A 23,264-nucleotide genomic window follows, 5' to 3' on the forward strand; every position below is an offset into this window, starting at 1 on the left:
CTATCGGGTTCTTTGTGGGTTGCATGGATAAAGAGGTATCTTCTGCGGGTGAAACCCTTCTGGACAGCTCGGGAAGCAAGTAATGGATCTTGGTTCTGGCGTAAATTACTTAAGCTTCGGGAAGCGAGTAATGGATCTTGGATCTGGCCAGTTTCTTAGGTTTGAGATCAAAGATGGTCTTGATACTTTCTTTTGGCACGATGACTGGCTCCAATTGGGAAAGCTAATAGACATAACGGGTCCGGCATGTCCTAACTTGTTTGGCATTCCCCTGAATGCGAAAGTCGCTGATACTTTGGGTAATGAACGATGGCGTGCTCGTTGTTCACGTAGTAGACAGTTCCCGACTTTACGAGCAGCTATCTAAACGATGCCCTTCATCAACCCGGGCCAAGGCAACAAGGATAAGGTTCTCTGGCGTCATTCACAGTAGGAGTATAATGACAGGTTCAGTGCACGACACACTTGGAATCAAATTCGTTTGGTGAAGCCTCAAGTGGCTTGGGACAGAGTTATTTGGTTTGCTCAGGGAGTTCCATGACATTCTTTCATCACCTGGTTATCTATCTGGAACCGGTTATCTACAGGAGACCGCATGAGAATTTGGGGGCAAACTCAGGGCTGTATGCTATGTGGAGAGCCTGACGAGACGTGCGATCATATCTATTTCGCATGTCCGTATTATTTCACAGTATGGCTGCGAGTGGGGGGAGGATTACTTCAAGATCAAGCTTTTCCAGATTGGACTGAAACTCTCAATTTCTTGCAGAGAGGAGGTCGGAATGTGATGGATCATATTCTCCTTCGTTTGGTTTTCCAATCAACAGTCTATTTTCTCTGGAGAGAACGCAACACCAGACGTCATAATGGCATGTGGAGTTCTCACGAGCAGACATCTCAACTCATCACCAAAGCAGTAAAAAATAGGATATTTTTTTTGGATTACAGATTCCTTCATAAGCTGACAGGTCTTCTAAAAAGATAGTTTGAAGTTACGTAATTCTTTGATTTTTGGATGGGGTTTCTAGTTTTGGACTTTTTGAAGTGGTCCATACAAATTTTATACTTGTACATACGCTTTTTGTTCATCAATATTTTACATTTCAACAAAAAAATACCGAACATCTTTGGTCTCCTATCAGCTTTTAGCTTAGAAACTTTTATAAGCGAAAATTGTAGTATTTTAGAGGAATTGTGCCTGATTTATGGATTAACAGATTGGTGTAATTTATATTTTTTATTCTGGTGAATTCGAAATGAAAAAAAATTATCTTATTTAGTTTTTGTATTTTATTATTTTGATTTCATTGCATTTACAAGATCTGTAAGATATTTTATTCTAATTGGACTAAAATATTATTAATGGATGATATTGATGATTACGACGAATAAAACCCAAGCTAATTTAACTCGAAAAGAGTATTCAAAGTCAACGTGAACGGTGAACCCTAGTTTTTTTCTGATTTTCATCAAACTTTCTTTTTAGTTCTTGATCATTTTAGTGGCGAAAAATAGAGCTACGAAAAAGAAAGGGGTTTTAGTCAAAAAAAGAAAAAAAATGGAGCTACAAAGGAAGTGTCTCTATTTAATTGTTACAGATTTGGTAGGAAGGTTGAGAAGGACCTTCTTGAAGAATGACTTGGGAAATAAGAAAAGGAAGTGTCTCTATTTAATTGTACAACATGCCAGAAACAGTGTTTTTTCTGAAAAGTTATCGAATTATTAATAGAGAAAATGGTCATTTAAATACCAAACTTTCACATATTGGCCAAAAAAAGTACAAACTTTCCTTTAATCCAAATAAATCACAAACTTCTTTTGACCTAACCATATAAGATATACTTTCGGTCAACTGTTTCTGTCGTTAAATTTCTGTCTACTGTTCACCGCTATTCTTATGTCGTCATTTTAAAAATAGAACAGAATCTTACAAAATCACTAAATTGAAACTCTTATAACCCTAACGTGGAGGCCAATTCGTTTTTTCTTTACGAACTGATTTCATCTTCTCCTTGAATGTAAAACCACAAATATTTTCTTCTTTATATGATGAGACCCCAAAAGTTTCCTATACGCCGAGGCAGAGGTAGAGAACGTGAAACTCCACTGGTTTTTGAAGGTGATGAAACAGGGCCGAGTGCAATTGACGGAGATGAGCGTGAACTCATACCTGGTGATGATTGTGAGGCTATTGCTGATGATCCTGCTGATAAACTCGAAGAAGAAACGAACGAGGTTGAAGAAGAAGAAGATGTCAGAATTGATGAAGAAGTTTGTGAGGTTTTATCATCACACTTTGGAGATGTTGCAAAGAATGATGGAGAAGATAATGATGACAGTGGAGAAGAGGATTGCTGGACAGAGGCTAATATACCTGATCCTATATCATCTGATGATGAGGAAGAAGATGCGCGACGGGAAGCTCGTGAGGATGCAGCATCAGCTGATGAGGTTTTATTCTTGGGAAAGACGTTTTCATCTGCATCTGAGTTCAAACAAGCTCTTCTTAGGTATTCTCTGAAAACAAGATATGATATTAAGCTCTACATAACAACACAAATGAAGCTTGGTGCTGTTTGTTCTGACACTGAGTATGATTGCCCTTGGAGAGTGTATTGCTCGTATGAGAGGAGGAAACATAAACTGAAAATAATGGTTTATGTAAATGAACATGCTTGTGTACGTTCTGGTTCCTCAAAGATGTTGAAGACTTCATCAATTGCGCTGCTGTTTACGGAAAGATTAAGGTTGAATCCTAAGCTCACAGCTAAGGAAATTTGTGAAGAGATCAAGAGAACCTACAACTTGACTGTTACTGAAGAGCAATGTCGAAAAGCTAAAACTAAAATCACAAGGGAAAGGAGAGCAGGCCATGAAACTCACAAGCTACCCACAACACACACTTCGATGGCAAATCTCTCTTTCCAAAATCTCGTTTTTCTAACGGAATCAAACTCTTCTCTTTCACATGATTTTAGCCTGTAATAAGAAGAGAAGAGATGAAATCAAGTCGCAGAGAAGACAAAAAGATACAAAATCGGGTTGCACAGGAAGAGAACAAGAGTGAAATTGAATTGGGGCTTAGGGTTCTAAGGGTCGATTTGAGGATTTTTTTTAACTTTGTTATGTTCTAAAAACGATACCGTACAAGCTTCCGTGAACAATAAACGGAAATTTGACGACAAAAATAGTTGACCAAACATGTATCTTTTATGGCTAAGTCAACATTAATTTGTGATTTATTTGGATCAACAAAAAGTCTGTATTTATTTTGGCTAATCTGTGAAAGTTTGGAATTTAAATGACCGTTTTCTCATTATTAATATAATTTACTGTTGTTTTCTCTCTACCTCCATTTATATTTCTATGGTGAATACTCAGATCATTATTGGATAGCAAAGGATGATCATCGGACGAAGAAGGGTGTATCGGTTGCTCGAGGAGGGAAAATGTTGCAGAACAGTACCAAAATCGTTGGTAGTTGCAGAGCTTTTATCGTCTCTCAGGATCTTAGGTAATTGTTTCATGACCATATAAACATCACTATTATAACAATTCGAAAATCAGTGAATGGAATAATTATAAGAGACATGAAATCTAATTAGAGAATTTAATTCAGAACCTCGTAAAATTAAACACCTAAAAATTCAAGTTGGTAAAAGAATCAATGGGATGTGATATAAGATACAAAGTTGTGTTTATGGTCGCATGCATTTGACAAGTACGTCGACGAATCGCTTGTACATATGTTGCTTCATGTACATCTTCTCAACCTTCTTCCGTCCTTGGATCCCCATTTGTAGCCTTGCATCTTTGTTTCTAAGTAGAAACAAGAGACTGTGAGCCAAATCTTTGTTGCCTAATCGTCCCATTGGGTGAAGTAGACCGGTCACGTTATGTTCCACAATCTCTTTTGTTCCTCCTGCATCTGTGCCCACCACTGCAAGTCCATACGCCATTGCTTCGATTGTCACTCTCCCAAATGTTTCACCAACTCCCTGAACAAAAGACATGCAATAGGTGGTCAAAATAAACCTTATATAAGTAAAGATAATATCCAAACCGAAAAGCTTAATCCTAAACCAAACATGAATTTGTCAGTAAACCAAAATCAATCTGAAATCAAAACCGATATGCTTAATCCAAAAACAAACTGAAACCAAACCGGATTACATTATTTGGTTTCAATTTCCATAAACTCGATAAAACTAAAACCAGAAAATCTAAACCAAAATCAAATCATAAACCGGATAATGCAAAAGAATAATGTTTTAGAGGTCTGAGGAGGATTATATTACCTGGGAGTTTGTGACGTAGACATCTGCTGCAGAGTATAATGAAGCAACACGAGTGGTTGCTGGAGTCCAAATAACTGACTTAGATAAGTTTCCGTTGCTAGATAAGAAGCTTAACATCTCTTTAACGTATTCAACTTTGTTGCTCTTTGAACCCACTGATCCCAAAAGTAATTTAAGCTCTTGTTTCTGTCTTCCTGCTGCATTACCAAGCGTGAGAGGAACACTTTGCACCTGTCGAGATGAGCCTCTTAGACGATGTTTCTTAGAGGGGTTAACCTTCTCTTTCCTTACGGTGCCCTTGTGATTCCTTTGAGCTTCTTGTTCTCTCTCAGAAAGTGCTAAGGTAACAGATTCGAGGAGAAGAAGTTGTCCCTTTCCTGGGTTTATGCTGCTAAGAGACATCACGAGCATATCTGCATCTGTTAATCCTAACTCCGTTCTGACTGACTCGCGTAGTGTTTGTCTCTTCTCCCTCATTTTCTCTGGGGATAGTGTTGGTGTGTTGAGTGAGGAAGGTATCCCAGCTACAAAGGCCAGCTCATCGTTAACAGATAGAGGAACGATCACTGGTTGTGATCTAACCCTTATATGCTCCTCTTCGCACCATGTTAACCACTGTTTGCTCTGTGATTCCGATAGAAAAATTAGCATCTTCACTCGGTCAAGCACCGGTTTAGCTCGGTCAAAGTATTCTCTTCGGTTCTCCATTATCCACCAAGCTATTTGACTTCCACCAGCTGGATGATGATTCATGTATTGATCTGAAAGAAAATGAACAACAGTTAATAAAGATCTGCTTTGCTTTGATTGTTAATTAAGGGATAATGAATCCTTATTACCTATCCATGATGTACATACTGCTGACCCTGCGATGATCAAATCTGCTTTCATGGCAGTCTTGAAGCTGAGTTCTCCTTTGTCTTCAACCACTTTGATCCTTCTCCTAGTGAGCTCTTGCATCAACCCACCTCTCCTGCTGAGAACAACTGCACTGACTGTTGCACCGCAGCTCAAAAGCTCCGAAGCCAGCTCCATCATCGAAATAGGAGCGCCAGTCATCGAGAGCTCGTGAAAAACCAAAACGAATCTCCTCGACCAAACAAGGCGTTTAAAATCTGACTTCCTGTCGCAAGTCCCGGACCGTCTATGCGGGCTCCACTCGAGAACTTTATCCTCTAGTGACCCGAACGGACCAAGAAGGTTGCCGTAAGTAGCATTCGTCATTGGGAGTTGCGGGTCTTGCTCATCCTCCAAAGCCTTACTCTCAACCGCTTTAGTCACCTTCTGCTTACCACGTGAAGTCCGGCTAGCTTTTCTGGTCTTCCGCCTGGAACTCAAGCTCCGGCGAGAAGCCACGTCATCTTTCTTGCTCAGACTAACATCCGTCCTCTTATTAACGCCAGCATCATCTTTACCGGTAGTAACACTCACCAAAGCATCAGAAGTGTCATTAGCAACGGAACCCATCCCTTTGCTCTTCGCCACATCCACATGTACAACATCCTTTCTCAGCTTGCCTCCAAACCGTAAAAACTCAACTTTGTTTTCGTTATCATGTGCCCACCCAGACTGAACATAGAACCCAAGATAGGTCCAAAGAGTAATCAAAAGCAGCCAGTAAACGAGGCGGCTACTACGAAACCACTGAACCGCACCTCCTCCTCCTCCTCCACCACCTCTACGAGGAGTCCTACCAGAAGAATGCACTCTAGGTGAACCCCTTGGAGTAGACCTCCCAGAGAGTGAAGACTTAACGCTTATCTGCCTCAGCGGCGACAACCGAACCTCTTCCATACACAAAAACAAAATCAAATCCAATAGCCTCAACACAGCAACCTGGAAAAAAAGACATGATGCAATCAGTAACTGATAATTATATTATTCAATTGATCATATCATATTTATACAAGAGTTGGTTGTGATCATCATCTCTGTAGATATATAATACGATTTGTAGCAAAGATTGACATGCTATATATAGTAAGCTCTCTTCTAAATCAAGATCATCAAACTCTCTGATACTAGAAGAGCGTATATCTATTGACAATTCTCAGATATAATCACTCCCTTGAGCTGCATTTAGGTATCTCAAAACCAAATCTGGAGAAAACTCATAACTCAGATAATTGCGATCGGTCAGTTAAAACTTACCAGAAGCTGAGTATGAATCCCCGCCGATACGCTAATGTATGAGCTTCCGAAGTAGGAACAGCGAGAAGAAGGCAGCTAATTGACGCGAATTTGGCAGCAGCAATCTGTGATTTATAAACACGAAAGTCAATGATCGGAAGAATAGTGAAGACGAAGTGGAAAGAGATGAGAAACGAGAAGCTTCTTACCTTTTCTACTAGTCTTCTTCTTCTTCGGAGATGAGAGATTTATCGCAGAGAGTGCGGAGGAGTGTCTGCTTCTTCTTCTTCTTCTAATTTGTTTCCTGAGGATTAGCCACTTGTTTCCTTTTTAATTACTTACCTTTATCTCCTTAATTATCTTTTAAAATAACTATCGGGATTGGTTGGATATTTAAAAGGAATTTCTCTTTTGATAAAAAAATAAATAAAAAAAGAATTCCTCTTTTGATAAATTATTATTATTATTTAAATACGACTAATGTAGGTAATTAATTTCTAGGTTTCTTAAAATAACTACACTAATAATTTACATGTGGTTAGAAACTTCTCCTATAATTTTCAGGACAACCTTATCAATGAATTTTTAAAATTAACATAATGTAATAAATACGAAAGATATTATTGAAGAAAAAAGATAAATGTCTTTTTTGAGATATATATTTTTAAATTATATAAAAACTTTTTTTATCATTGATTTAATATGTATATTTTAATTTTTACTGTAATATTAATATTATATTATAAATATTTTAATAAGAGGTTTTTATCAATGCTCTCATGAGTTCTTATGCTTTCATATATAATTTAAAAATATATATATATAATTCTTGATGATAAAATATCTTAGAATATAATCAATAATAATTATCAACTTTGATTAGGGTTCTTGGAATTATTTTGGGGTATGAATATTCCAAAAAGGAGTATGAATTGGAAATATATATCAGAATCTAATTTGTTTATGGATTCTTGAAAACTTATTTTATTAGAAATCTGAAAAAAAAAACATTACTTGTTTTCGTCTCTATCACCACCATATCCCAAAAAGGAGTATGAATTTAAGTTATATATCAGGATCTAGTTTATTTTTGAAAATTTTAAAAGTTATTTTATTAGTTAGAAATCATAAAACATTATGTGTTTTTCTCTCTATCTCGCATCCTGTTAGAAAAAGGAGTTTGAACTAGACATAATATATCATGATCTAATTTACATATCAGGATCTAATTTATTTTTGAATTTTTTAAAGAGAAAAAGACCAAAATATCACTAAATCAAGTTTTTGTTTCCAAACTAGCACTCAAGGCCAAAAGTCACAAAAATAGCACTCAAGGGGTGGGGTTTAGGGTTTAAATTTAGGGTTTAGGGTTTAGAGTTTAGGTTTTAGGGTTTAGAGTTGAGAAGTGAGGTTTTGGGGATAAGATTTCAAATTTTGAAAAATAAAAAAAATTTAAATTTTTCAAAAGATAAAATGTTATTTTGGTTATTTTAGTTTTTGAGTGCTATTTTTGTGATATAAACTTAGAAATGTGCTATTTTGGAGATTTGCCCTTTTTTAAAGTTATTTTATTAGAAATATTAAAACATTATTTATTTTTTCCCTCTATCTCCGATCCTGTTAGGAAAAGGAGTTTGAATTAGACATCTATATCATGATCTAATTGACATATGAATTATTGAAATCTTTATTTTATTTGAAATCTGAAAAAACATTATTTATTTTAGTGTCTATCTCCAATCTCTCTCTCTCCTGATATAACCAACACACAAAGTCTGAAACAAAACATCAACATAAAATACAAAACAAGACCAAACAAGACCTCCACATTGGCTCTAAACACAACCAAGAATCTCAGCTCCTCCCTAAAGAGAACTAAGAAACTTAACCCATATGATCTGTGCACTCTCCATTGCCTCTCTCGCAAACTCCTCAGCCGCTTGCTCCTCTTTCGCCTTCCTCACAGCTCCATGATACTCCTCGTAAGCCTCTGAAGCATCAACAAGAAGATGAGAGAGACCTTTCACAACCTCCTTAAACTTCACGTCAACAGCTTCTCTCTCTGTTTCAAGCTTCTTCAACAGTTTCTTGATCGCAAAGATTCTAACGTACAAAGCGTCTCCTCTCTGAGCAAGCCTTTTAGCCTCCTCGAAGTTAGCGTCCACGAAGGTTTGCTTCTCAGTGGCAGTCTCTTTGAGCATTGTAGCTCGTGCCTTTGCGATGTTGACACGCTCAGAAGCTTCAAGTCCTTCTGTGATGACGTTTCTGTACTTAGCTAACCTAGAAATGTAACTGATCGGAGCTGAGCTTAGCTCTTCGAAAGTTGCAGCCATGACGAGAATCTTATCAAAGTCTTGACGTGTCACGAGCTGACGAGCGGTTAAGCCACGAAGCTCTTTCAGTTTAGCTCTAAGGCTCTCTACAGTCTCTGATGTGGCTGCTGATTCACTTCTGGATGAAGTGAGAACATTATGAGATTCCTTTTCTTTCCTGTGATTCTCAACTAGTTGAGTCAAAGACTTAGTGAGACTAGAAGAAGTCTCTGTTCCCTGCATAAATTAGGGTTTTGAAATTAGGTTGTGATTTGTTTCTTGCTGCTCAAGAAAAGGTCAAAAACAAAACCTGGAGTTCAGATTCTTCTGAGAGGATCTCTTCTATGCTATACTGTGTTGATATAGAGATTGATGCCACTTCATCTTGCTTTAAACCAGAATTGTCTTGATTGAAACAGCCACAGACACCTGACTGTCCTAGTCCAAGAAACTCTGGTGTAATGGAACCCCTCTGTTTCATTACACTCTGAGCTTCTGCACAACAAGGTGGAATGAGACATTGTAAAATTATATTAACTGCTTAGTGTAATCTTGAAGTTACCTTCAAATTCGCGTTCGATCTCTTCCAACATTAACTTTCTCTTAGCAGCTGTAACAAGCATCTATAGATTAGGGTTTGAATGTTTGCATGAGAAGGTTGTAAAAGAGAAGAGAGTTTTACATTGTTCTTCATTGTTTATGGAATCATCAGATTTTATCTGTTGAAGACCTTGAATAGCATCTGCAAGTAGAATATTGAACAGGTTCAAGATTTCCTCTGAAGCATATGAGCTTACATTAGACAGATAATGATATGTTGAGGATACCTTCAAACTCACGTTCCATCTCTTCAAGCATACTCTTCCTCTTTGCAGCTGTGACAAAGACACAAAAGAATCATAAGTCAGTGAATATATTAGGAAAGAAAGAGTCGACAACACACAGGAAAAAGTAAGTATTTACATTGATCATCATCAGTGAACTCATTTTGTTGTTTAAGATCACGTGTAGCAGCTGCAAGTAGACCCATTGTTAGAATATTATTCACCATGTTTGGTTCTATTGATAGTAAGATACCTTCAAATTCACGTTCAATTTCTTCAAGCATACTTTGTCTCTTTGCAGCTGTAACAAATACATCAAAACTTGTCTGAGATTAACCCTAGGGGGAAAGAGAAGCAGATCAGAAGGGAAGAAGAGTGTGTTTACTTTGTTCTGTGTCTTCACTGGAGCTTTCAACTTGAAGTTGCTTAAGGCTCTCTGTAGCAGCTGTCAAGAGACAAGACTCTCAGATTACACTCAGAGATGTGATATGAACTTAGTTAAAACTAGTAAATGTTATGTGTAAGATACCTTGGAAATCGCGTTCGATCTCTTCTAATATACTCTGTCTCTTTGCATCTGTTTAACATCAAGATGAAGATCAAGAAAACCATATACAGCAAAAGGGTACAAATAAAGAAGAGGGGAGTATATACCTTGTTCTTCTTCAGTTTTGTCCCCGGTTGAATCATTAGCCTTGAGTTGTCCAAGACCTTTTGTAGCAGCTATGAGAAAACAGAACACATAAACATATACTTAAGTAACATACAACTTTCTTAGTGATAGATAAAACCTGTTTAAGGCAGTTAGTACCTTCGAATTCGCGTTCTATCTCCTCAAGCATACTTAGTCTCTTTGCAGCTGTAACAAGAAGTAGAAGCAGCTTTAGAGACAATGTATCTGAGTAAACATAAATAGCTCATGAGACTTTACATTGTTCTTCATCATCATTGCTTCCGGTAGAATCAGAAACTTTGAGTTCTTCAAGGCCTTCAATAGCGGCTGAAAGTAGGAAAATCAAACAGAAATGCATAAGTAAACTCTTTTTGTTTATCATTACCCACATTTTGTTCACAATGAAACTTAAGGAACAAATAGTAATGGTGTCTGAAGAAACCTTCAAACTCGCGTTCGATCTCTTCAAGCATACTTTTTCTCTTTGCAGCTGTAACAAAGACAAAACCATTTACAAACTACTAAAGAAAAGACAAAGGATCAGAGAAATTTGAGAGGGAAGAGGTTTTATACATTGTTCTTCATTATCTTTGTCCCCAGTGAAGTCATTAACCTTTAGTTGTTCAAGATCCTTTGTAGCGGCTACAAATAGGAAGTTAAATAGAAGACAAAACAATCTTTTAGATTAAACATTCCAAAATAGAGGAATTATTCTTAGACAGGTTTCAAAGGGTATGTTAAGAATATACCTTCAAATTCGCGTTCGATCTCATCCAGCAAACTTTGTCTCTTTGCAGCTGTAACAAGGACACAGATGCTGCTGCATCAATGAAGGATAAAACTGAATCACAAATACAAAGTAAGAGAGGAAGAGTTCTTTACATTGTTCTTCATCATTTCCTTCATCAGTCTTTACTTGTTTCAAACTAGTTGAAGCAGCTGAAAGTAAGAAAAGCAAAAGAAGACAGTTTTATTAGTGAGGTTTGTATAAACTAACTATAACCATATGGATTGAATCTATGAGATACCTTCAAACTCTCGTTCGATTTCTTCCAACATCTTCTGTCTCTCAGCAGCTGAAACAAGAGGCAGGTAACAACCACCTCAGCAAAAGACACAACTCATGAAGAAAAGTGTAAGAGAGAAAAGCTGTTCATACATAATTCTTCACTGTCCTTGGCACCATCAGATCCAGCTTGGTTCAGACCATTGAGATGGGCTGCAATTAATCAAGAAACAATCACTTTACTAAACACCAACTTCTAATTAGTTATGGACTTAACAAAGGTTTGACTTTCTATCTTTAGAAGGCCTTTTCTTCCTATAACACCATCACTATGAGAAATAGAGAGATTAAGATCTTAACATACCTTCAAATTCAAGTTCTATTTGATCTAAGAGACTCGAACGTTGAACACTTTCATCACTAACAGCTCCAACCTAAAAACAAAAGAAGACAAAGCGCCCCTTAGTTCTATAATGAATTGCAGAAATCTCTTAGGCAGATTCATCTTTAAATCTGAATCCCAACCTGGTTTGAGTTATCAGCTGAATCACTGAAAGTAGTGCCCTCAGATTCATCAGACAGAGACAGAGAAATAGTGTTCTGATCAGTCACTGTAGTGTTCTTCTGGTTCTCAGTCACTATATCTGAAGCTGTAGACACAAAAAAAAACACAGAAGCTGAAGAAAACAGAAGTGAGAAAAGAACAATAAAGAGGCAGAGAGAGACAAAGTTTACACTGATCTTTATCTTCCTTGCCTTGAAGAGCATTGACACTATCTGCAATTCAAAAACAAATCAGTCCAAGAAAAAAAAAATAGAGGGAGAATCTTGATGATTCTAGGTATTATCTTTACCTTGGTATTCACGTTCAATTAGATCCAAATGACTCAGCCTACTAGCACCACCATCATCCTAAGAACACACCAAATGAATCATTTTTCTTCAGGGTTGAAAGAAGCAGAAAAAAAAGGTACATGGTTTGTGTGTTACCTGACAAGAAACGTCATGGAAGCTCGAAAGAACAAGACACAGAGACAAACCCAGAGCAAGAAAATTCATTCTCATGGCGGATACTTTCATTAAAGGTCGCAATCTTTTAGCTTGAAGAAAGCATAAGGGCAGTGGAAACGTTTTTTTAATACAAAACAGTTGTAACTAACTCAAACGTGTGTCATATTTTTTTTCTTTCTCATGGCTCTTCTAGAGAACTCATATGGTGTGTGTGGTGTGTAGTAAATCTAAGGGAAATTGCATTCACTATACACAACAAAAACCAAAATTCATTAACTAACTAAAAACACCTACTCTCTCCTATTTTCTCTCTCTAAAAATCTAATTTCCTTTATTTTTTTGGTTATTTAGCAAATAAGCCCTAAATCTAAACAGATGCATAAAATAATCCAAACGCACTAGAGCTAAACGAATCTATACACTCACCCTACTAGGATTGAACTTAGAACTTTTAATTTATTCATTTTTAATATTTACATTTTATTTCATTTAACGTGATAGTTATAATTACTTTATAATTTTTTCACCTTGTTCAGGTTTTATGTGATGGTTATAACTTTATAGTATTATACCTACTGTGTCCTCGCATTCAAGAGTGAACAATTAATACCGGTAGACTAGGCTTCGGCATTTTAACCTGAACCAGAAAATCCGAACCCGAACCGAGACGAAAATATCCGATCCGGAATGAAACAAAAAAATTTTAAAGTACTTTGTGAGTCTAAATTTCTTTTATCCGAAAGAACCGGAACTGAAAAGAACCGATCTGAATAGATCCGGACCCAAAAAGAACCGATCTGAATAGACCCGGCCCGATAAGAACCGATTTGTACCCGATTTAAAAATATGTATATCCAAAACTATAATTTTTGGTGTTCTATTTTAGTTGAAGTATCTTTTGTTAACTACATTTGTTATTTTTTATAACATTTTTTAAGTAATATGAAGCCTTAAAATATAAAATTTAGAGTTTACAAATGTTTTATTTTAATTATTAATAGTTTCATTTAAGTTATTTTGTAAAATTTTAGATATATATGACAAATATCGACTAAAATTGATGGAGTTAGATATGTCATGTCCTTTTAGAATCCTAAAAACCCGAACCCGATCTGGACCCGATATGGATCCGAAAAATTACGAGTATTTTATGGGTATTTTAATTATAGATCCGAATCGACCTGGATCCGAGAAAAACCGATCCGAACCGAAAATTTCTAAATACCTATTGGATCTAAATGTTTATGATCCGAAGGATCCGGATCCGAAAGAAACCGGCCCGAACCCGAACCCGAACGCCCAGGCCTACAGTAGAGGATCATTTCAACCTGGAAAATGTGATGTGATACATATTTGTGTGTATGCATTACTAATTGTACTGGTGTGTTCTTTGGACATGAATGAGACACCGTGTACGTGAGTTCATAATCAACTTAGGTTTTACTTTTAGTCGCGACATCATTATAATGAATTAAATTTGATGTGATGTCCATACTAGGAGAAACTATTGGTAGATTAAATTCTTAGAGGTGTCTAGAGTTTATTGATGAATTCTTATCGGTTTCATAATCTAAATATAAATTAGTATATAAATATATAGTTTTATGCTTTCTCGAAAAATATATAACTAGTATTAGTTTTATATTTGAAATTTAGTGTTACTAAAGTATTAATTCATTACAATTTTACTCATCATACATAAATTTCCAAAAATATTATAGATATATGCTGGCTATAAATAATCAAAATATTTCTCGACTGATTTTAAACAAAATTTTATACACATATATATATATATATATTAATAAGTATCTTAACTCTAAAAATTAACCAGTGTTTAAAAAATTCAGATGCCTCTAAATATGAACTCCTTTCCTCCTAAGTAATGGTTTTATATGTTAAAGGAAAATAATATATATATATATATATATATATATTGTTTAAGTGAATTTTGCCATTTCAAAGTAACTAGCTTGAAATACGTTTAAGAAATGTTTGTTATCGTGATTTAACCATTCTAGAATGTGTTATGTGTTTTATCTTTTTAGATTTTTATTTTTTAAAATTTTCATATTTCTGCCAGTTAAATTAACGATCTTATGGTTTAGAGTTTTTTCATATTATTACTGAAATCTATCTATCCATATATATAAAGAAGGGATTCCTTCATTCCTATGCCATCCACATCAGATTCCACGTCATTAAGTCGAAGTTTATGGTGGCGACACGTGTTACGGTCAATCAATACTTAATGTTTCATTTATTCTTAAGTTTAATGGGTTTTATGTGTCTACTACGGCTTAAATACATCTTCTCCAAAAAATTGTATACAAAACCTAGGAAAAGTGGCCGCTGTGCAACAATTCCTATTCAGTCAACTGTCAATAAAAATTCAACGGTTTTATCGGTGACAAACGATTCCGATCAATGTTAGTAGGAAGCCATTGTTTTTTGCGAATATACTTTTTTAATCCGGCACTGTTATGGAAATTAACTTGGTTCATGCATCTTTATTAACATGCTCGCATTAATACATATTCTCTACTTCTCACACAATTTCACATTCAATAGATCCCTTCATTCATTTTTTTGTATTAATCTTCCATTATAAATATGAAAGTTTTTTTCCAACAAAATCATCAGTTCATTTTTCTTAATAAATAACACAAAAAGTGATGAAAAGAAATTTATTAAGTCCATGATTGTGCTTAACGAATTGTGACAGAAAAGTAATAAAAACAGAAGAAATGAGATGACAAACAAAATAAACAAAGAAGAATAAAAATGAGGAAGACATTAATTCTTCCGTAAGAAATCTCGTGTTCGGATCCAAATGAGGCCGATTGATCTAAGAGCGATAATAATTTGAAGAAGACATGCTTTTTTCAATCAAATTCGTATGTAAATATAGTATGTGAGAGGATGAAGAAATGGAGTGAATGAAGAGAATGGGGGGGGGGGTGCGGGTATTTATAGATGAAATGCTACCGACAGTACCGAAGAAATTCTGACGGAATCCCGACGACAACGGCTCTTTCCTCGGAATTTCCTCGGAATTTTTAAAATCTCTCAACGGCTCTCTAACGGCTATAATATATCATCGGATATTCATCGGTATTTTCCAAGGAATATGATTTTCTCGGTATTTCATTGGTATATTCCGAGAAAATTCCGAAGAAACCCAAAATTTAGGTTTTCTTGGAATTTCCTCGAAAATTCTTCGGAATATTCCAAGGATCTCATTTGCCGTCAGAATGTCCGTCAGAATTACGCTGTTTTCTTGTAGTGTCCCTCTCCTCAAACCAATCCCTCGCTTCTCCACAACACGGATTGCCACCGCACCACGTGATGCTCCTCCTCCACCACCTTCTGAATCACGTCCTCTCAACCGCCGCAAGGAGCCAAACTACTCCCCCTAATTATTCAGTATGAGATATAAGAGATAAGAAGAGAAGATGAGTTCAAAGGGAGGAATCTCACATATATTTATACCAAATCCACACATCGTCGGAGAACGAATAGGATTTATGACGAAGCTATTAATTAGACCGTTTCAGGTCGTGAAAAGAAGCGCAGAGGTCACCGTCTTGGTCACCGCACGATCAGGAGAGTCAAACTTCTTGTTTTCGATTCAATAGTATTAGGGTTAGAGCCGACTTCAACTTAAGCGGGCCGGGTAAATCTCACAAATTCGGAGCCCAAGCACATGAATACACGGTACAAGCCCACGATCGCTTATGGTGATGATTGTTTTCATTAGTTTCTGGTTTTAGTTTTTGGTTTTTAGATTTTGGTTTTAGATTTTGGTTTTTGGTTTTTAACTTTTAGATTTTGGTTTTTGATTTTCTGCTTTTGGTTTTTGGTTTTTAGATTATAGTTTTGCTGTATTCTTAGTTTTTTATAAAATAAGAAATACATTGTTTTAAAATAATAATTTTTTTAAAAAATACCATTAAAATTATCAAATATAATGGCTGTTATTTAAAATAAAAACATTACCATGTTTTAAATTATTTTATTTTTAAGTGTTATACTTAAATATAATTAATAAAATATCTATAAATTATTAAAATTAAAATATTTTAAAATTTTGAAACTATTTATAAATTTTATTACATAAAATATTTTTCGTTTTTTAGAACTTGAATGGCTATTTTTCAAATTAATAAAATATATTGTATTAATAAAATGTTTTAAATTTATAATTTTTAGCTGTTGTTTAGTATGTTGTATGTATAATAAAATTATTCAATAATTTATTTATAGATATTAATAAGTAATTGGTTACAACTAATACTAAAATTATCTAAATTTATTTACATATATGAAACACATAAATAATTTTACACTAATGTTAAATGATTAAAAAAATTGTATGGGAATTTTATCTTTATGAAAATATTATTTACTTAATTATTAATTAATTAAAATATAGTATTTTATAAGAAAAATAAACAAAATTCGTTTTTGTATTGAAAACCCACAAAAGTTGGTTTTTGACTTTTCTTTACAAATTGGTTGAAATTTTGAAAAACTAGTTTTCCTAAATCTTAGGGAATCTATTTGTTAAAAAAAACTTGACTGGCAAGTGAAATGGTTTTTACAAAAACAAAAAATAAAAGCTAAAAACTTGATTGGATAAAAAATGGTTTTTACAAAAGCAAAAATCAAAAAAACAAAAACTACAAACAATCAACCGCTAAATGAAACTGTATGTTCAGAGGCGCTGAACACGTGGCATCTCCCCGTTTAATGACTTTCTTAAGTAGAATCCAACGTTGTATAATGAGGAGAAAGCAAACGGTTCTTTATAATAATATAAACTAGCGCTTGACCCGTGCGCCTGCACGGGTATTTATTTTATGTTTTTATATATTCTAATTTCTTCTAATGCTATCAACTTGTTTTTTTTTGTGTTCATGTTGTAGATTAATATGTTATTTAGTTTTGACATGTGTGTATCATGTTCAATACGTTTAGCTTCCTAATTATTAGAAATTTTGTTTTCACGTTCTTCAAACTTTTATTCAATTTATTTTGATATATTAAACAACAAAATGTAAATATTAGAGATCTAGATATACTTTTAAGTTTTATTAAATTACATTCCAAATATTTTTATTTAAATATATATATAAAGTTCATATCTGATCTATTTGATTTTTTAAATAAATACATGTTTAGAGTTTGACCTGCGCGCCGACGCGGCTATTTATTTTTACTTGTAAAATCATTGTTACCTTATAAACTATTGGTAATTACTGGGTTTTATTTACTGTGATCGAACAATATTAGATTATTGTTTGATTATTATTGTATTGAATGTAGTAGTATCACAAATAAATGATTACAAATACATTCAAGTATAATTATTATTTTTTTGTTTCTGCTAATTTTATATTGTGCTCAAACCCTAATATTTAAAAAGGTAATTTTCTCAATATCATTTTTTTAAAGTTTTTATCACCAAAATGTCTTCAAAGAAGAAAAAGATTAAAACACATTTGAGAGAATATTGTTTAAAGGAGGTAAAAAAAGACTCTTCAGTGGTTTTTAATATATAAATATAAATTAATATAGGAAATTTCTCTATTTTACATGTTAAAATTAGTAAAAACTAAAACAGGCAATTATAGAAAACTAAAACGGGCTATTATTGGAAATTTCTCTATTTTAAATGTTAACATTAGTAATTATATCTATATTATAAATGGACAACTTATTTTTTGACAAAAATATATGTTCAATATTTATTAAACATTAAAAAGCAGTCATATTGATTTTATATATTAATATGTGTATTAATTGTTTTTTAGTTCGTATAAAACAGCTAGTAATACAAAATTTTATTCGATATTTTTCGTTTATGTCGAATTTATGTTACTCACATACAAAATTATAATAATTTTTCAGTTTAGTTATTGTAAATTATAAAAATGGATTATTTATTTGTACCTGGAGATGTTTTAAATTAAAAAAATTGGAATGATATTTAGGAGTAATCACACATAGGACGTGATCTATATATTTGGAAAATAATAATGGCAATGTAGTTTATTTAGATGAGAATAAAGTATTAATCGTGTTTTAGATTTACATGGCAATATAGTTTTAATAATAGCGAAATATATGGCAAGATAATAAATACGTTTTTGATTTATATGGCAATGTAGTTAATTAAAGCGAAATATATGTTCGAGAATCATGTTTTGGATTTGCATGGCCTGATAATAAATATTATTTGTGTATGTGTTATATTTAATTAGATAATCTTTAATTAAAAGGAGTGGCATGGAATGATAAGTATTGAGTAAAACTCAGGGTTAAGTATAAAATGTACTTCTATTTGTTTTAATAGATTAGATAAATAAATAGATTCTTTTTGTAGCCATCTTCGATTTTCAAGATTACAACGTACATCCACAAGAAAAGAATATGCAACCATAAATAAAAATACTATTGTTTTTTTTTCTCAAACAAAATACTATTGTTGATTAACTGTTATAGTTGCATTAACGGTTACGTGCTGGTTTTAGTAAGCAAAAGTACGGTAATATGGTAACTTAAATTAGTATATAATAGCTAGACTTTTTGCATTTTAGCCAACTTTTTTTTTACTGTTTTTTTTTTCATTTTCGGGTTGATCAATAAAGCCAACTTTGTATTATGAAGGAAATATGATATTAATATACTTTTAACCTTTTTATATAACACAAGTTGATATATTGTCAATAGTTCTTTCTTTTCGTTCGAACATTCCTGCAATTTAAGTTATCATTATAACACGAACTAAAAAGAAGGCAACACCATAATATTTGTTGACGTAAACAACATTTTATTAGTACGATGACTACGACAGAACCTCAAACCTGGCTAACATGAAAGAAACCATAGATAAACATGATCCATAAACACACAAAACAGATAGTAATCCTCAATAACAACACTCTTGCAATACGTTAACTTTTTCTTCAGAGGATTCAAGATTTGGACTTGATCTTAGAGTTCTTCCCTCACTATCTTGGAAGTTGGAAATCCCGGCTTAAGAAAATCAGCATACCATTTGCCTGAAACTTTCTGGTGACGGGTCAAATTATTTAGGAAATCGATGTAGTAAAGCCCGAACCTAGCCTTGTAACCATCTTGCCACTCAAAGTTGTCCATCAAAGACCACACATAGTATCCCGTTACGTTCACCTTGTCGTCGCTACAAAAAAATATAAAAACAATCATTTTCATCATATTAATTTTTTATTTAGTGTATAACGTTTCTATTAGTTTCCTTTTTATTAAAAACTTACCAAATGGCTTCGTGCAAACTCAAGAGATGCCTCTGAAGATAATATTTCCTGTTGTGATCATTTGTTCCAGTTGCAACGTCATTGTGGAGGTCTCCAAGATCCTCTCCATATCCTTTAAAGAAAAATGACAAATTGAGTTTTATCAAGGTAAACTTGTGATATAGTATTTAGTTTTGAACGTTTTCTCTAACCATTCTCAGTGATCATAATTTCTGGGTCACCATAGTTGTCCTTGATGTACTTCAAAAGCTTCCTCATTCCTCTTGAATACACATCCAGCTTACCACCAGCAGGCTGATTAATGAAATAAACAATTCAATTAGTGTTAATATTAGGAATCTATATTAATTAGTACTATTATCGATTTATAAAGTAAAAAAAAAAGGCAAGTATGAGAAGAAAAAGAAAGATTCAGCTACCTTGCTACCAATCTTGTATCCATCCACAGTCTTACTTTCCCATTGAACAAGAGAGTCTGTCGTCCAACTCGGGGTCTTAGAATCACCGTTCTGCATATTAGCTCCAAACACTGATGTATAATAATTCATTCCAACAAAATCTGCAGAGTTCTTTAGGATTCTCTTTTCAGCTTCAGTGAACTTTGGCAATCTATGACCAATGCGATCTTTCATCGACTGTGGATAGTCTCCGTAAGTTGTTGGATGCAAATGCCTGATTTTTAAAATAAAATTAATAAATTAGTGACATAAGTTTATATTAGAAATTAACTAGTATAACTTTATATTAAGGTGTTAAATAATTATTTTACCATCCCAGGATGAAATCAAGCACACGTTCAATGGGAGCTCCAACACTCTCAAGGTCAGCTGGTTCGAACCAAGCTGGACTGTGTGCAATTCCAATTTTACCTCCAGCACACTATAACAAAGGAGACAAAACTTAAATTAATGTTTATCAAATAACAAAAAAAAAAAGATAATACTCGTGTAATTTAAGATGAACCTGTTTGCATGCTCTGAAGGCTTCAACGGAATAAGCATGAGCCAAGAGTAAGTTGTGGCTGACTTGATAAGCTTCGAATCCTGAGCGTCCATCTTCACAATGCTTTCCCCATTCTTGAATGTATGGTGAACAACGTCCCGGAGCTTTCTTTCCGACGTCGTAACCGGCACGACTAAACACCCATGGCTCATTGAATGTGATCCAGTTTTTCACTTTGTGTCCGTATTCGTGGAAAGTAAAGTTTGCATATTCCGTGAAATCTTTCCTAAATTAACAATACCAAAATAATCATTTAGTTATTAAAAACTATTTAAACATTTATTCAGAAAAGAATTCATCTATATACATGACTCAAGAACTTACACAATGTTACCGCTCAAGAAACCACCGTATTCATCTTCTAAGTCTTGAGGAGTATCCCAGTGAAAGACTGTTACCAGTGGAGTAATCTCTATATTCACAAAGACAAGCGAAGTATTTGTAAGTATTAATTACAGATTTTTAATAAAAAAAATTTGGAGGTCAGAAAATAATTACTGTTTTTAAGAAGCTCATCGATGAGGTCGTGATAGAATTGGACTCCTTGTTTGCTGATTCCCTTTGACATTCTTCCATCTGTTAATTATTTTGCAACTCCACTTATTATTTTCATGTAATAGTTTTAACCATAAGAAAATATTGATGAACATTTTAAAAATGTAACTTACGCGGAAAAATTCTAGGCCACGCAATAGAAAGTCTAAAAGCATCAGTGTTGAGGTCTCTCATCAACTTGATATCTTCCTGTTATAAACTTTATTAGCCATAAAAATAAAATTAAAACACAAGGTAAAAATTAATGGTAATGTATATTTTACCTTGTAACGATGATAGAAATCAACAGCGACATCAGCGTTATGATTTTGGCATCTATCTGGAAATTTATTTCAACATTGTTTAAATAAATTATGCGCATAGCATAAATTATAGGTATATTTACAAAAGAGAAAATAGAGAGATACATACGTGGGTATTTCTTAGTGAAAGTGTCCCACATGCTTGGACCTCTGCAGCCCTCATCAACAGCTCCTTCAACCTATATTACAAACCATAAATAAAAAAAATAAAATAATGAATAATGATAGAATTCAAATTTATAAAACATATTTTTGAAAGAAAATAAAATGTCAAAGTTAGACCTGGAACGCTGCGGTTGCGGTTCCCCAAAGGAAACCTTCAGGAAAGCTAGCTCTGCTAAACTTCTCAGCTTGACGACAGACAGGTTCACTGGCTTTGGCTACGACCAAAGTTAGAACCAGAACTAACCCTAACAGTAAAGGAACCCTCTCGAACTTCACCATTTTGTGTTTCTCTCCTTCTCTTTCACTCTAAAGACTGGTTGAGTGAATTGGTGAAGATGAAGTGAGGAGAGATTGTGTTTATATACAGTGTTCTGTAAGTGTTATAGTGTTCTACTCGTGATTTCAGTACCGTCACCATAAGTGCGTTTTGAAATTTAAGTTAGGTCTTTTGTCAAAAAAAAAAGAAATTTAAGTTAGGTTGAATTTTAAATTTAAACAGAAAACGTGTTTCTTCGTTACAACGGTCCGGGAACAAAAAGAGACCGCTTTTTATTATTATTTACGAGCGGCAGTCATTTATATGTCTTGTTTTCTTTTTCTATTATAAATCTTGTTTTTTTTTTCATTACAAGTCCTTTTTGTAAGTCTTGTTTATGATATATACGGTAATTTACTTTTCAATCATATATATAAGATTTTAAATGACTTGTTTGTAGAACCTATATATATATTGGAAGCTTTCACATCGCATGTATAGTTATTTGCTGTATTATTAAAAAAAAATGGTAAACCATTTTCCGGAGAGATAATGTGAAAGTTTCGGTGGCCACGCGCTGTGAAAATTTAGTGTGGTGCAGATTCGAATATTTGTTGTATTATTCTGATTTTAATAATACCAATCACCACAAGTTCACAAGCACAAGTGTGTTAAGTTATCTTACTATAACCACGAGGGTTTCTTCACATATTCAGGAACCAGTTTGGTATTATTGGCAAGTTCCACATTCAGGAACCATGGCTTCTCTTTTGAAGATTAGATCTTAACCGGGTCTGTCAGGTTGTTGTGATTCAGTCTAATGTAAAAAAAAAGATTAATCTGTAATCTGTAACTGACACGAAATTTTGAGTAATAAATAACTCAACAAACAATTATTTGGCAATTGAATATTCTCCTTTGAAAAAACTGGTATGTTTTTGGAACTTTGTCCGACAGTCCAAGAGAGGTAGAAAATACCGTTGTGAAATAAGAAAAATGGAATCATTGGTTAGTTACGTAGGATTAACCACCACGAGAAGAGGGAAAAAAACGTGCCCAAACAAAAGCTCTACTCTCTTTTTAGTTAGAAGTGCTATGTAGTCATTTCACAAACTTTGTATTTGCATATGCATTTATAAGTTATATTATATGATGAATGTATCTAAAAGTTTGGTGGAATAAATGATTCCAAAGTGATCATATATCTGTAACCTTATCTAACGTTACATATTACAATAAAGTGTTACACGAAGCATGGGAACATGAGATTCCTTTTCTTTAAATAAAGTGTTGCCTTCCTAAATAATTCGGGATACTTTTTAACAAGACATCAGGTCACCATAGATGCACGATTGAAATTTAATTAACAAATGAAATTCTGTAAATTTGGCACCAAATTGTCTTTTATGTCGTAAACGTATTATAATTT

General features: G+C 33.9%; 3 protein-coding genes across 7 annotated transcripts; all 3 read right to left on the reverse strand.

Moving 5' to 3' along the window:
- Positions 1–3,526: 3,526 nt before the first annotated feature.
- Positions 3,527–6,819, reverse strand: LOC103868502. The gene is made up of 5 exons (XM_009146592.3): positions 6,638–6,819; positions 6,450–6,553; positions 5,138–6,134; positions 4,299–5,059; positions 3,527–3,998 (listed from the first exon to the last, which is right to left on the reverse strand). Exons 3-5 carry the CDS (start codon positions 6,090–6,092, stop codon positions 3,699–3,701), a joined length of 2,016 nt encoding a protein of 671 aa, XP_009144840.1. The 5' UTR covers positions 6,093–6,134; positions 6,450–6,553; positions 6,638–6,819; the 3' UTR covers positions 3,527–3,698.
- Positions 6,820–8,103: 1,284 nt separating this feature from the next.
- LOC103868504 (TSK-associating protein 1) lies at positions 8,104–12,470 on the reverse strand. Of its 5 annotated transcripts, XM_009146593.3 has the most exons (23): positions 12,234–12,470; positions 12,098–12,155; positions 11,979–12,020; positions 11,769–11,893; positions 11,608–11,677; positions 11,397–11,456; positions 11,266–11,313; positions 11,120–11,176; positions 10,987–11,034; positions 10,811–10,879; positions 10,680–10,727; positions 10,496–10,564; positions 10,376–10,423; positions 10,219–10,287; positions 10,094–10,141; positions 9,950–10,009; positions 9,818–9,865; positions 9,704–9,754; positions 9,568–9,615; positions 9,423–9,482; positions 9,303–9,350; positions 9,051–9,235; positions 8,104–8,977 (listed from the first exon to the last, which is right to left on the reverse strand). In XM_009146593.3, the coding sequence occupies exons 1-23, from the start codon at positions 12,321–12,323 to the stop codon at positions 8,294–8,296; spliced, it is 2,133 nt and encodes a 710-aa protein (XP_009144841.2). In that variant the 5' UTR covers positions 12,324–12,470; the 3' UTR covers positions 8,104–8,293. The 5 variants fall into 5 exon arrangements, with proteins under 5 accessions (XP_009144841.2, XP_033146861.1, XP_033146862.1 ...); XM_033290970.1 differs by having other exon boundaries at positions 9,704–9,865; XM_033290971.1 differs by lacking the exons at positions 10,811–10,879; positions 10,987–11,034 and having other exon boundaries at positions 9,704–9,865.
- A 6,547-nt stretch (positions 12,471–19,017) lies between these two features.
- Positions 19,018–21,950, reverse strand: LOC103868505 (beta-D-glucopyranosyl abscisate beta-glucosidase). The gene is made up of 12 exons (XM_009146596.3): positions 21,697–21,950; positions 21,524–21,593; positions 21,376–21,431; positions 21,226–21,301; positions 21,056–21,133; positions 20,882–20,969; positions 20,519–20,783; positions 20,325–20,434; positions 19,975–20,227; positions 19,747–19,849; positions 19,556–19,667; positions 19,018–19,461 (listed from the first exon to the last, which is right to left on the reverse strand). Exons 1-12 carry the CDS (start codon positions 21,856–21,858, stop codon positions 19,254–19,256), a joined length of 1,581 nt encoding a protein of 526 aa, XP_009144844.1. The 5' UTR covers positions 21,859–21,950; the 3' UTR covers positions 19,018–19,253.
- Positions 21,951–23,264: the final 1,314 nt, after the last annotated feature.

The sequence above is a fragment of the Brassica rapa genome, chromosome A05 (genome assembly GCF_000309985.2).
Source record: "Brassica rapa cultivar Chiifu-401-42 chromosome A05, CAAS_Brap_v3.01, whole genome shotgun sequence".
Classification (NCBI taxonomy): Eukaryota; Viridiplantae; Streptophyta; class Magnoliopsida; order Brassicales; family Brassicaceae; genus Brassica; species Brassica rapa.

Coding starts and splice junctions, on each gene's coding strand:
- LOC103868502 (XM_009146592.3), bottom strand. CDS start 6,092: ATGGAAGAGGTTCGGTTGTCGCCGCTGAGGCAGATAAGCGTTAAGTCT. Junction 5,060..5,137: donor AGTATGTACATCATGGATAG/GTAATAAGGATT, acceptor ATTTTCTTTCAG/ATCAATACATGAATCATCAT. Junction 3,999..4,298: donor TCTACGTCACAAACTCCCAG/GTAATATAATCC, acceptor TCTTTTGTTCAG/GGAGTTGGTGAAACATTTGG.
- LOC103868505 (XM_009146596.3), bottom strand. CDS start 21,858: ATGGTGAAGTTCGAGAGGGTTCCTTTACTGTTAGGGTTAGTTCTGGTT. Junction 21,432..21,523: donor TTTCACTAAGAAATACCCAC/GTATGTATCTCT, acceptor ATAAATTTCCAG/ATAGATGCCAAAATCATAAC. Junction 20,970..21,055: donor CGATGAGCTTCTTAAAAACA/GTAATTATTTTC, acceptor TTGTGAATATAG/AGATTACTCCACTGGTAACA.
- LOC103868504 (XM_033290970.1), bottom strand. CDS start 12,323: ATGAAAGTATCCGCCATGAGAATGAATTTTCTTGCTCTGGGTTTGTCT. Junction 12,021..12,097: donor AATTGAACGTGAATACCAAG/GTAAAGATAATA, acceptor TTTGAATTGCAG/ATAGTGTCAATGCTCTTCAA. Junction 10,728..10,810: donor CAAAGATAATGAAGAACAAT/GTATAAAACCTC, acceptor TCTTTGTTACAG/CTGCAAAGAGAAAAAGTATG.